The sequence below is a fragment of the Malaclemys terrapin genome, chromosome 10 (genome assembly GCF_027887155.1).
Source record: "Malaclemys terrapin pileata isolate rMalTer1 chromosome 10, rMalTer1.hap1, whole genome shotgun sequence".
NCBI classification, from domain to species: Eukaryota; Metazoa; Chordata; order Testudines; family Emydidae; genus Malaclemys; species Malaclemys terrapin.
This window is the reverse complement of record NC_071514.1, coordinates 71,890,227-71,904,579: the sequence shown is the minus strand read 5'-3', so window position 1 is coordinate 71,904,579 and position 14,353 is coordinate 71,890,227. Positions and strand designations below refer to the sequence as shown.

The following is a 14,353-nucleotide window of genomic DNA, read 5'->3' as shown; positions in this document are numbered from 1 at the left end:
TTTGCTAGATTGGTCTGATTCAAACTGTAACTAAATAGCTGTAATACCTCTTAATAAACTGCATTTTTCACGACCATGGGTGGATGGGAATCACTAGCACAATGCAAAACCATACAAAATTATCCCTATTAAAGAAAATCTCATAATACATGTTTTATGTAGAATTTCAGTCCATTAAAGTTATTTTAATTTCCTCCAACTAAACCCACTGCAAGAAATCTGAAATTCTAATTAGAACCTTTAAAGTAATTTTTGACTTTTGTCAAAAATCTCTTTTCCTTTTTCTGCTCAATATATGACCTTGGTTTTATTTCTATAACCACAGAATACCTTTAATAAACAGATTATTATAAAAGTTACATTTTGTAAAAATGTGGAAACAGATCCTTTTTTTAAAATCAGAGAGAAAATGCATAGCACCAACAGCTATTTCAACATACTTCAAGAACTGCAGGCTTTACAAAAAAGATCATCCAACCATGTTTAGGGCACAGTGCAACAAATATAGCACAGAAAAGAAATCAAATCTTGTTATGTAAAGGAAACAAAAACATAATAATTGTGTAAGTGAGAAATTCATGCAGAATCATTAGTTTACTCAAAGGACTGTTTTCAGTGGTCACAGAGGGTTTATTTACAACAGCGTTTTTCTCTCATTGAAAAATTTAGAAAAGGGAAACAACATAGGTGAAAATTATTAATATAAACTTTTAATCAGCAATTAAAAGGAAAGAAAATTAACTTTTGATGTAGTCATGTGAAGTTAGGTGACAGATAAAAAAAAAATAGGCCAGAATGGTAAACTATTGTCTGCAGAGATTTCTGCTCTATTTACCCTTGCAGAACTTCCCAAACTGTCTTCGTCAGATTCACGTCTTCGGTTGTAGTTTGAATGGCCCTATGTTAATGTAAAGATTTGTATCATTTAATTTATGTCTGGTGTGTTCCTTCCACTGCTAAGGAACAATTTTTTTTACCAGCAAAATTAACAGAGACTATGATGAAAAGAACTTGTATTGTTTTCCCCCCAATTATGTTGCAATCTATGAAAGAAACCTGTTGAATTGATAAAACTTCGTGCCAAAACTTTAATCCTATAATCTGAATTATTCCATTAGACAGACAAAAATGTCATCTGTCTCCTCAAAGATGACATTTTTGTTGCAAAAGATCTGACAAAATTTTAAGCAGTCGTATTTGCTCTGCTCTGCACCAACCAAAAAGCTATTTAAAATATTTAAGACAGGAAACATTTCTTTAAAAGTTTATGATTTATCAGAGTAAGCAACAGCCCCATAGAAATTCTGTACAAGTATGTTAATAGTTGACTGCAACATTAACCTGTGTGATGACTCACGTCATATAACATGCAGCAGACCTGGAAAGCAGGTGGTGAGATAGTGGTGGTCTTTGAAAGTGAGCCATACTCATAGATCTTCATTCTAACAAGTAACCTTTCACAATGCATGATTGTAAAGCACAATACAGAGCACCTCAAGAAACATGCAATCACATGGAGTATTTTTAAGGCGATATTGGAAATATTCTTTCCCTGCAAGCAACTGCAATAACATATTGGAGTTGAACAATCTATTTTAAAACATATGGGAACATCTTTCCAATTGTTGTCCATTCACTCATTGCACAGGTCAGATCAACTCTTTTACTAAACTGACTTCAATTGGAGTGGGGCCCCCACGAGGCCTTGTTAAATCCAAAATAAAGATCCTTACCCTTTCTCGATGATCCATATCTTCCAGGTCACTTCTCTTTTCACTGGGGCACCCACTGTCTCCACCATTTTCAGAGTCCTACAGAACACCAAATAAAGGCACAGCATCAGAGTATCCGTATATTCTCTTGTAAGGATCTCATCCTGCAGACCCTCACTCAAGCAAAAGTGCCACTAACTTCAATGAAGGCCAAGAGGAAGGTTGACTTTGTGTGTGTGTGTGTCCTCTCTTGGATGCTTTGTGTCCAGTTAAGGAGGAGTAGAAGTCTCAGTTGCGAAGGCTCTGCCTAGACTAGGAAAATACCCTAAAGAGCCTGTAGTTGTTCTTTCAAATGAGTTTTTCTAACTGGCATTCACAGAGACAATCCATGAGGATGTTATCTGGCTTTCACACCACAGAAGCATGCACAAGCCCCAGACAGATGACATTGGTGCAAGGAAATGGATAGACACCTTTACTTTGCATTAAAATGTGTTGGACATAAATGAACTTCTAGAGGAACAGAGTGAATAAACGGTCATATTTTTGATTAAAATATGAAATGTTCTCCCTTTATTAGGGACAGCTGGTGCATACAGCTTATGTGGCTTTCTACAGCACTGAGGACAGGCACACAGTTTTTATTGTTTTTACTGAATGATGCCCACAGGCAGTCCTTTAAAGAATCATTTACTGAAGCAACTGCAAACTCATCCTTTTTCAGAAAACCACTTACCCTTTGGTTATCAAGATGATCGTGGTCTTTGTGAACCAAGTTATCCACTTCACTGAACACAGGCCAGTCTAAGAAGAATAAATTTTTGTTTGTTATTCTGGAAATAGATGATGATATGTCAGGAAGGAGCTGTGGGTAACATAATCTTACTTCTATTAAAGGGTTTTCATGAAAACACCTCATTAAGTTGAAATACAGACATATTTTTGGTTCTATTATTACTTAGCAGAAATGTGTTTAGACATGGCGATGGTGGAAGAGGAGCTTTTGGAATAAATAAAACTTGACACTCAATAAAATTAAAATCAGTTTTTGTTGAAACGCCCAGGAGCCCAAAACTAACTTTCACAAAGTTGTATACAGAGAAGGCAGATGGCTCACTCACGAAGCATGTCCATTTTATGTGGTGTTGCTGAGGAGGGAGAAGAGGGTAAGGAGTCAAATGCCACATCACTCATGCTCTCATCTCCAGAATTTTCAGACAGGCGGAAAAGCAGAGGAGGCCGACTACCGGAGATCGTTCTCACCCGGCTACTGCCACATTTTTCCTCTGTGCCACGTACAATTGTCTGAGCAGATTCCTTGGTAAAGGAACATGAAAATCCTATCACTCATGCTTTCCTTCACTATATTCTGAATACGGTGTGTATATGAACACACACAAATATTTAATAATGGGCTCATACATATAGATATATGTATATATGTATGTATTAATGAAAAACACACAACAGATGAAATACTAGCCCCATTGAAGTCAATGGGAGTTCTGCTATTGATTTCAGTGGGGCCAGAATTTCACCCCAAAATTATAGTCCAGATTCTGCATTCCTTAATCAAGTAAAATTCCTGTAGAAAACAATTGGAGTTTTGTTCAATTAAAGAATGAGCAATTTGAGTCTTTGTTCCCATAATTATCTGTTGTCACCATGATCTTCAGAAACCATTAATGGTTTGGGTGCTTTAAGATCTATTTTATGAACATGATATAGGGTTTCATGCTCATTTCTACAGCATCAATTTAGGAACCAATAGTGGATAACTCAGCATCAAACTATTATATTTTACACTTAGCACAAAGAAACTTACAAGCAGTTTGTTACTATGATCCAAGACATGCTTCTCTTTAGGTGAAAGATCAAAAGGTGTAAGTCCCATACTTTTGCAAATCTTGTTACAGGCATGAGAATGAAAGAACAAAGCCATACCCCGTACACCTGGGGATAATAAAATAATTTAGTGAAGGAATATTTTATTAACAAGAGATTAGATTTTAGAAGCCCTAAATGCCTTCCTTCAAATTATTCATGCAGCTATGCTACAATATTCTCGATCATCTTTCAATTTTAAAATACTACCGGCCTAAAATAGAACTACCCCCAAAACAAACACACACACTTTCTATTTTAAAATCTCGGATAGCTTTTCTCTATCATCCCTTTAAATCAATGTCTGCAAAAATGTTAAAATCTTAGAAGCTCTGGCTCTAATGAATGTAAGATATAGTGCAATAAACAATTAAAAAAACAGGGCAAAATTCAATCCCATACAAAAGACTCTCACAAATTCTAGGCAGATATGAATGTGAGAGCAACTGGAGCTTAAATTGTAAACAAGGTTATTCCTCCATCCACTCTGCTGGATGCATTCTAGTGATTTGGCGGGGAATTTACTGCTCTCAACTGCAGGAAGCTTGTTAATTACATAACTTTGCTGGTTTAAGACTGGAGCTGGCAGGATGCAGAAAATGTTTTTCTTTTTAAAACAGCCATCCTGAGTCAACTAAATCCACCAGAGCTTCACATATGGTTGTTGGGGTACCTTCCAATACACAATGACACAAATTAGCAGGCACTGGAGGTGGAAATTTTCCAGTTGTTCGTATTCTGCTCATCAGAAGTTTGCCTGCACTTCTCATACCCATGTTAGTGCTGCTCAGCAGATTGCTCAGAAGGAGAAAAAGCATTCATAAAAATATTAACTAGCACTGTTGATTTTACCTAGGTTGCCATCTCCAAAGTCTGTGCCACTCTCTGTGTGGATCTGAGGGTCTGTATAAAGATCGCCAACTCCCTGGATATCAACAATAATGAGCTGGTGTCCTGAACGCTCAAATGTGAAGTGGCTAAAGGCCTGTAGGGAATTGTAAAATAATTAAGTGATGGAGAAGGAAATCAAGACAATATAAATGGGCAAACAGGATGTGAACGAGGAAACTTAATCCTCATTTTATTGAGAGCAACAAGATACCTGACTTTATTTTTCTATTTTAATTTTTTTCATTGACACCTTAAAGACAATTCATTATGACATCCTGAGCCTGATTCACCACTGATAAACCTGATAAACCAGTGTAAAGTTGGAGTGAGCCACTGGTGAATTAGGCCCAGTGTAAATATAAGGATAATAGCTAGAGATGGAAAAGTCCTATTACAAGAGAGTCCATCCCTTGCAAATGTAGGGTACAGCCCTCTGAGAGGGAATCAATCCAAGACCACACTTGGTGGCAAATCCTGGTTGCCTTACTCATAGGAAGTCAATAGGACAGCTTGTGTAGGTAAGCCAGAAGGATTTGGCATGTGGCCTTTAATTTTAACTCAAAGGCAGGAAAGAAGCACAGTCTATTGTTGGCAAACTGTCTGGCTGAACATTACTCTGCAGATTGTATGTGAAGCTGCATTATCCTCAATGAAAAATATTAACTAAAAACAATGGTGTAAGCCTAAAATTAAATACTTGGGGAAGGGAGGGTTGTTCCCCAGGACCAACATGGGGAGGGGAACCTTTGTAAGCCGATCTCTAACATGGAAAGGGGGGCATGTCTCCAGCCTGGACCCCACATAGTGGAGAGTGGATGGGCTGTGAGGCAAGAATGGGAAGGCCAAGTGGGCGAACTGAAGGGGATAAGCATCATTCCCTCCTCCCATACTGGGAATTCTATTTTCCCGATGGAGCCCTACCCCTTTAAAAGTGGAATTCAGAGACAGCTGTTGCGAAGGACAGAACTAAGGAGAGCAGCAGCAGGATGTGGAGTCACAGAGGCTCAACACAAACAGCCCTCCACCTCTGGATCTCAGGGCTATGGAGTTTTGGGGGCAGACCCCTGTGTCTTCTGTGGGTAGGCAGACCCCATTTCCCAAGTGCCAAAGGGAAATGTAAGCATGTTCACAGAGCTTTCCTTTCTCTAGGGCCCCCTTGTGTGAGCTGTCCTATAAGGTGCGGTGATCTGGCTCTAGGAACATAATTAAGACTGCAAAATGTATGACTGGGCTCTTTAAATACTGCATTTTAAGTGTTCCAAGCACAAAAATAATCCTGCTCTTTTGCATACAGCTGGGACATTTGGCACCTCCTGGGAAGGCCTCCAGAAGGACTCTGTATTTAATTTTAGGCTTACACCATTGTTTTTAGTTAATATTTTTCATTGAGGATAATACACTTTGTTTAGATAAACATTTTTAGTGCAGGAAATCTTATGAAACATTTTGTTCCCAACCTCTGAAAGAATAGTGTTGATTCCACAATGTACAAAAAGCCAATGGAGGACATAAAACCCTCCATCCACATTTAAGCAACGAGGTGAATATGAGAAACCTTTAAAAGGTTGCTTGTGTGGCGCTTTCTACCATTTGTTTTAATCCTTTTATTAGAACCATGAGATTTACACGGATCACATGGGTTGTTTGTTTATTTGAGTAAGCCGCTTTATTGCTACAGAAACAACTCCTGGTTCACTTATTCAGAGGCTGGAATTAATGGACCAGATCCTCAGCAGGTGTAAATTGGCCAAAGACAACTGAGCTATGCTGAGTTACACCAGCTAAGTATCTGCCCCCTTGTTCTTATCTAGTATACTGATTTAGTAGAATACCATTCAGAATCTAAAGCTTGAACCCTTTATTTCTTTTAAAATCTGAGTTTGCAAAATCTGCCCCTGCTAAGGTTGGATATTAACTAAAATAAGGCTCAATATTACAAGGTGCTGAATGCTTTCACCGAGGTGCTGAGCACCCTCAACTCCCACTGAAGCCTGTGTAACCTGAGTATACTAGGCAATCCTCAGGAAGCACTCAGAATCTTGCAGGATCAGGCCCTAAATGATAAAGCCTGTGCTGTAACTGGATACATTAATTCTGCACCATCCTTGAAAATCTGCAATGTCTTTTCTTGGCAAAAACAAGTGGATCTCTCAGTAAAGCCAAGCAAATCCCTGCAGCAAGCAGGGAGCACTCCGAGCAGCGCTAAAGTCTCACTTGTGGGGTAAGGCGAATGTTGTCATCTCGTACGAATCCAGAGTTTGAGTTGTATTTGATGTATTTGCCCTCTATGTAGTGTTCCAAATGAAAGAGGGGCTTTCCAGGTCTGTTTTTCATTTCAATAATGCTGGTCTGCACTATGTCAACCTGGGAAAGGAAGCAAGAAACTTTGACAAAGGAGCACTCCGTTCAAATCAAGAAGAAAGCATGTGAATTGTGCAGCTAAGCAAACTTTGGCAATGAACAGTTGCAAAGACTTGTTTATTTAACAATGAGAGTGAAGAGTCATGTGCTTTTGGGGTTGCTGGCAGAATTACATAAAGCAGCAGCAGTCCCTGAAAACCAACTCACTTCTATTTTTGCTTGAAAGAACAAAAGACAAATCCTTCAGAAAAGCTTTTAGCAGACATTGATTTTTGATTTTTACTGGGGACTTCTGAAGTGTCTTATGAACAATCTGTATACCCACACTCACACATAGATGGACGTGTCATACAATTTGCAGTAACTAGCGCATGCACTACAGCAATGGAGTGAAGACCTGCCCTTTGTCTTTTACCATTCACAAATTTAGGGTGATTTTAGAAACCCCTACCCTCCAAAGGAGAAACCATTACTTGTCTTTTTAAGTGATTGGATCTAGCTGATTAATTTGCAGAAGAACCTCCTGATGGCCAGTACATTTGCCGCTCAAAATGAAGATCACTTGGAAGTATGGGCGAAAGATCTCTTTAGCAATAAAGGGCTATTGCACCCTCAGATATGCATGGTCTGCTCCTCAAAAAGTAAATTCAGAGCCATACATGTGATTCCAAAGCCAGAATATGGCTCTTAATTTTCATTGCTGGTAGATCCTTTTTCCATTCCTCAGACATCTATGTTTGGGAAGTTCTTGCCTCCTCTGAAATACCATCTATTAAGTATTTGCTAGGCAAACACAAATGTATTGCAGCTGGAAGTACATTTTGTAGCATTCCTGGTTCTCGCTACAGCGGGGATATCCCTGGAGCAGGTGTCTAGAAATCTTGACTAAAATGCCTTAACTTTGCTTTTGGCTGTTCTCTGTTGGTAGGTTAAGTATTTGCATACAATGCCCTTAGAAAGCATGAACGCTTTCTGCACTTTTTCTTTGTCAAAATTCAACTACCATAAAAACAATTAATGAAAAATGTTCAGCGTGGGCCATACGGCTTTATCTGAGCAATTAATTGGCATTAACCTTAATGGGATTTGCACAGATAAATCCCTGGGAACTGGTTTGAAAACTCACTCCTTAAAACAGAAAAACAATTTCTTGCTCATTGGTTCGCTTGGTGCTTTGTGGTACCTGTTTTGGTGGCTTGTGCCGGTTATACTCCTCTCCCCAAAGTTTTGCTTCCATTTGAAGTCGGACATCCTCAAAGTATACATCCCTGTCTACAGTCTCGATGTATCGCTTGGCAACATAGTTAAATGCACCTTTCCAGTTCTGAGTGTGTAAAAAATTGGACAACTTTTTCCTGCAAGGCAAACCAATTGCAGATAAAAGGGAAACTGAGAACTTTGATTCAATATTTCCCATTCCCTCGCCTCCCAAAACACCAAAATTCAATGTGCCAAATTCTTCCCTCAACAGCAACCTACATCTGGATCTGACTGATGAGTCTGAACAGATATTCGAGCTGAAAAAGACGTTTGAGCACATATCAAGGAGGAGGGAGAAAGCAGCATCTTGCATGAATGCTTTGCAACATGCTAAAAGACAGCCTGCACACAGCAGAACAAACACATGGCTCGGCTGCTGTTATGTAGTACTGCTCCCTACCCTCTCACTTCCCTTCTGATCTCAAACCAATGAATGAGTCAATGGTGTTTGTCTCAAGCACTTGTTCTAAGCCAATCACTTTGTCTTGCAGAAAATTAAAGGTGATTTTAAAACTTTAACAGAGAGGAAACAGCCCTTTTCTCCTCTGATAAGGGCAGACTTCTGCTTATATAACACAAGAATACCTACTCAGTCACCTTATGGCAAGGAACAGGTGTTGCAGATTGGAATCCTTTTGCTGCACCTCTAAAGCTCTGTCAACATACAAGTCCTTAAGATGTAAACACTTAAGAGTGAAGAAAGAAAGACTGACGGCAGAGGGACTGCTGGATGCCAACTAATGCAAGTGCATGGGAGGCTGCAGGGGATGCCAAAATACAGGTCAACTAGAAAACAATAGGTTTCTAGACCTCACAGGCAATACTTTTGAGTTTGGGGACCTCTATGCCACTCACTCGCTCTTTTCACCTTTCCCCAGCAGGCCAATAGTAGGGTGTGTTATGCCTATTCATATGGGGCTTAGGGAGAAAGAAAGAAGATGCACATGGTCTTTCTGCTGGGTGATTTAATTTAACAGAGGTGATGACAAAAGATCTGAAGACAGACCAGAAGCAGAAGCTTCTGGCAAAATTGGGGGTGAGCAGCAGCAGTCTGGAGGATGAGGTCGGGAAGGTAAAGTAGTGTCTGAAGTCATGTCCAGCTACCTCCTGGTGGTTCTCAAACCATGACCAGTGGTCAGCGATGGTACACAGAACCTTTTTGGTGATCTGCAGAATGACACTTTTGAGAGCCAAGCAGTGCCAGCTAAACTCCTCTCCTTCCCAACACGTTGGGAGTGGAGGGGAGCCCATGAGAAAATTGCACTACTTGGCAAGTAGTGCAGAGCGAAAATATTGGAGAGCTACTGCTGCCCAGGAAGGGAGCCCACCACACTCCTGCTGGGGCAGACAGACAGACAGTGGCTGTGACACAGGCCCTCAAAGGAAGGGGTAAACAGGCAAAAATGAAAGATTCTAAGAGTTCGAACAAGGATTTCAGAGCAGCGTGGCTCTCCAGGGAATCAATCTCTTCCTCCAAAGACAAGCCAGCTCTCATGCTCTCCTGCAGCCAGCATTCTCCACTGTTTGCTAAGCACCTTGCTGCCATTCGGCTGAGTGAAAATTTGTGGGGGAAAGTTCTCCATGCAAGTGCACAGCAATCAGAATAGAGCCCCCTGAGTCATAAGGACATAAAAGAAGAGGCTCATGGATGAGAAATATCACTGTAAATGAACTCTCTAAAATCCAGGAGAAAGGAAGCTAAAGAAACACACATGTGAAACTTGTTTAAGAACAAAAGTTTGAGGTAGTGACATAATAGTGAGATGCAATTTATATTTACAGTATCTTAGGCCAGGGACACAGAGGAATTTGGTCATTTACAAACAAGAGCTGAAAGCAAACAGGACAAACTAAGACTTGTTGCTTCCAAAGCTTCCACTGCATCTGGTTTTGCATGAACAGAAACTGTTTGCACTGCTTCTAAATCCACTCAGGCCCAAGTAGTGGGTTTAACAGTTACTTTGTCCTGTTTACCTGGATATTCAGTACATTGAGCTGCTACCATTTGGAAGCTTCTCTCTCTCCCCGTAAATGAAACCAGATGTTAAATCCCAATCATCTGGATCCAGCAGTCAGAGAGAAGGGGGAGCTGCTTGAAGCATCAACATGTGTACTTTCTAGGAGACATTAGCATCCGGAGACTGGAAAGGGAGGGGATTCTTTTCTAGTGCAAACTAATCTACTGCAAGGTGCTGGTACATATAGCTGTATCCTCAAACATTCGCTGACCAAAGAGAAACCCTCCCCATCCAGCAATTTCACTTACTGGGAAGAATGATTCTTCTTCTTCTTCCAGTTCCACCTTGCTTAGAACACAGTCATGGTGATTATTCTATAGCAGTGGTTCCCAAACTTTAACAACCTGTCAACCCCTTTCACTAAAATGTCAAGTCTCACGAACCCCCTCCTAAAAATGAATATTTCCAGGGATTTTCTCCTTCACCAGAGTATAAATAATAAAAGTAGTGATCTTGGAAATATAAAATTTGTTTTTATGTCATGCTTATTACACACTATTTATTATTATTTATCATTACTGTATTTGTATTACATTATGAAAATGGCAACTCTCTTCCAAGATCTCACTTTTGTAGCTCGTATCACTTTGAATAAGCCTGTTATAAGACAAGGCTCCTATGTTTCATCAAGAAGTATCAGATGTGAAACAGCATGAAGGTATTTAAGAAGCCAACTCAAAGTTCCTCCTACATAAGCATTCAGGTCTTGAGCAGTCCACGCAAAAACCCATGTTACAACAAAGCTTAAATTTGTTCTTGATAATAATTTTAAAAACAATACTAGCTGCCTATTTAATTTTAAAAACAGCAAAAAATATCCACCTCCCTTTCCATTTCTTATAAGGAGTCTTGAAGTTTAAATCTCCTCAGTGTGATAGATATGCTTGCTTTGATCTGGTTAGCTCTTGGAAGTGCAGGGGCTCCAGGCTGCTGGCAAAGTGCTGCTTGGGGTCCCTAGGGACAGCTCTGTCCGCCATCAGGGAATTTTTTCCTGAGAACCCCCTGTAACATTTCGCGAACCCCCAGGGTTCCCTTCCCCCATGTCAGAGAGAACAATTACATTAAAACTGCTGCACTCACAACTACAGGAAATGCTACAAGGAGGCCAAAAAGAAAAAGCAAGTGGACACTTACGTTCTGAAGCACTCCCGCATTGCTCCACGGCCAAAGGGCTGAAAAAAATCCAAAGACAGTCATTGCCATAAAGTTAATCTTTAACAGTATTTGACATTTCCACAGCCCCTTTCCTCCTGCAAGATACCCAAGCACCTCACAAATTACCCACATACAACACAGCTTGAAATGCATCCTTCTCTGAAATGGAAGGTGGTAACCAATTGGCCCAAAGTAGAGGGGAAGGGGAATTTGAGGAAAGGCGCCTGGAGAAAATCTCCCTCTTCTAAGGAAAAGTAGTGGGTTTAACAGTTTTTGGATCTTTAATATCTATGCAGGACAGACAGGTTTTTGCTCTTTAAGGTCTGATTCAAAATATCCGTCCAGGCTTGAGTTAGCTTTTTTGTGACTGCCCAAAACAGCTGACTTCAAAATTCCCAAATTTAGCCCTGGGTGTCCAATGTGACCTGCAGACTGACACCACTCTAAATACATGCACTTCTGCAGTAACATGGACCAAGCAGCTCCCCAAACTTCTCAAGTGACTCCTTGTTTTAAGCAGTAGGTGATGGTGGTCCTACCCTCATCAGCAGAAAACCCAGGCAGTTTTTTTCCCTAAGAGCAGAAATTATTTGGAAGCCTCAAAAAGACAAAGCTGGCCAGACTGCCAGGCAGTGGGCTATGGGTTAGAGTCCTGGGCTCTGCCCAAAACCCCCATGCCAGCAGGAGTGGGGAGTGCTGAGGAGGCAGCATGCTGAACTCCTGGATGGGAGTGTCTGCCTCACGTCACTTGTCTTTGGTTGGCAACTGCATGGCTGCTGCTGGGCTGGGGAAGAGCTGCCCCTACATGCTGCTCTACTCCAGTGAAGGGAAGAGTACTGTGCACAGACCCTTAAAGGAAAAGCAGAGGAATAAAATGAAGAGAATGATCCTGAGGCTTGGAAACCCCTGTTAAAAAACCTCTGCTAGGCACCTTCCCCTAGCTTAGTCTATATTAAGAAGGAACTAATAAATACCCCCCACTACTACTAATATTAATAGAAAAGACAGAGACAAATGTGCTCTTACTTGTGAAGCCATTTTGATGAGAACTTCATCTTCGACCCACTCCCCAGTAACTGCGTTGTACCTGCACAATTAGAATTCACACCTCTTAGTAAAATGCACAAGGAACCAAAGACTTTCCCCTGTGTCACAGCTGATCCTAGCTGACTGGGGAGTTGATGTAAAGTTCTTCTCTCTGCTCTATCTTACAGAACTCTGAGCCTCTCCACTCCCCAAATCTACTGGCTGCCAATATACAACTTAGGAAAGAAAACTAGCAAATGGCCTCCTCAGAGGGCCACACTGAGGCCACCCTGTGGCTCGGCCAACAAAAAGCCCTCTACTCCAGAGCCCATGTAAACTCTGCAGCTGAAACTAAGACCCTGTCCACACTACAAAATGGGCCTGATCTGCTGTTATGTTAACCAGGCTGCTCTTGCCAGGTATAGAGGGTGGAAATGGTCCTCCGAGAATATCTGCTTCACAGGGGGCCTCCCTGGCTGGGGCAGAGCTGGCCTAAGATCTCTACACCAGCCCTGCTCTCAGGCCCGGGCACAGGGGTGGATTGGTGGCACAACAGGGGTATGACCTGAGTGCACTGGATTATGGCTATTCTCTGCCTCCCAAGGTCCACAGGGGACCTTGAGAAGCAAAGCATAAATTAGAGTAGCCCTGAGGCTAATAAATCTTACACCAGGAGCTGGGCATGCCTCTGCACAACCCTAAAATATAGGGAGCACAAACGTGGCTTTGCCCCTCCTGTCCCAAGCACAGGAATGGACTAACTAAGAATCAAGACCGTTGTATCTGCAACACATGATTGTTTCTAGCTTGCCTTTCCTGACCAGCCTGGATAGATTCCCTCCTCCACCCTCAAAAACCATGCCAGCCCAGCCATTCTATCTACAAGTTACTTCCCTAGCTAGCCTGTACAGCACAGCTTTCAGGGGAAGCAAAACCAGACCCTGCTCTTTTTATTGGGCTATTTCAGCACTTTCATTATTAAAAATGCACAAGAAGTAAATAAATGTCAGTGCCTCAAATTTCAAAACATACAAAACGCTTCATGGCTGTGCAGTGTAAATGCTTTGGCAAAGCATGTGCCCAAAGTACCATATGCAGGTCAGGGACCAGGACTGGTTTCAACACATACATTACGCTGTGCTATTCTGTTCCTTTTATGTTCCAGCCTCATGGAGCACTGCTGCACGTCCACATAAAGAAACTGCTATTTCAGGAAAGGCACGAAGTGTTACAAGCAGGCAGAGCTGTTTATAGCTTCAAATACCATAATGATTTTGTTTCTTTCCTTATTGGATTAATTCTAAGGAATATTTATAAATCAATCAATCAGCAACACCCTTCTCATTTACTTCCAGTCTGCTTCTTGCAATGCTGGGACTTTTAGACATGGCTAAAGTGGGAGAGATTCTAAAACGTTTCACTATTTTTTGATCGAGTACAATCTTTATAAATGCTAGTTAGTTTCATTTTAGATACATTCTTGCCATGGACTTATTTACCTAGATAATTACGCAGACTGTATAAAAAAAAATGAACATAATCCTTTGAAATATACACATGTAACCCACGGGAATCTGCTTAACATCACTATTAGAAGTAGAAACATCTACAGACCTATAACGTGTGGCATATTCTGTTTCAATGTCCTCAAGATGAAATTCTGCCCAGGGATCAGGCATGTGTTTAGCTTTCTGAATGGCATGTTTCCAGGCTTCCTACAGAAGTTAAAAACTAGCAGGTTATTTATATCGAACAACCACCCAATGATTACAAGCTTTATAATCACATTATCTACTGTACCTTTGGACCTCAGTGTTGTAAAGAAAAATACGCAGGCACACTCCTGTGTTCATGTAGAGTCAATGAGCTGGGGGAGTGCACGGACCAGCTTGCATACATCGCTTTAAAGGATGAGAGCCATATTTTCTAATTTCATTCCCCTCCCCCTTCTCTAATTCAGTGGTCCCCAAACTTTTTCTGCCATGCTCCCCCTTACCCATAATGGACCCTGTCCGTGCCCTCTCCCCAGCCGTGGCTGGGAGTGGG

General features: G+C 41.1%; 1 protein-coding gene across 2 annotated transcripts in view; it reads right to left on the bottom strand.

Moving 5' to 3' along the window:
* The window catches only part of EEF2K (eukaryotic elongation factor 2 kinase), a 46,105-nt gene that overhangs the window by 12,000 nt on the left and 19,752 nt on the right, over positions 1 to 14,353 (bottom strand). For both annotated transcript variants that reach the window (XM_054041141.1, XM_054041142.1), the window contains exons 3-13: positions 13,922 to 14,022; positions 12,308 to 12,368; positions 11,261 to 11,298; positions 8,032 to 8,203; positions 6,702 to 6,851; positions 4,449 to 4,581; positions 3,538 to 3,665; positions 2,834 to 3,029; positions 2,449 to 2,516; positions 1,734 to 1,811; positions 836 to 898 (exon numbers count right to left, since the gene is read on the bottom strand). In XM_054041141.1, coding sequence (XP_053897116.1) covers positions 836 to 898; positions 1,734 to 1,811; positions 2,449 to 2,516; positions 2,834 to 3,029; positions 3,538 to 3,665; positions 4,449 to 4,581; positions 6,702 to 6,851; positions 8,032 to 8,203; positions 11,261 to 11,298; positions 12,308 to 12,368; positions 13,922 to 14,022 — 1,188 coding nt within the window. The remainder of the gene's footprint in view (positions 1 to 835; positions 899 to 1,733; positions 1,812 to 2,448; positions 2,517 to 2,833; positions 3,030 to 3,537; positions 3,666 to 4,448; positions 4,582 to 6,701; positions 6,852 to 8,031; positions 8,204 to 11,260; positions 11,299 to 12,307; positions 12,369 to 13,921; positions 14,023 to 14,353) is intronic.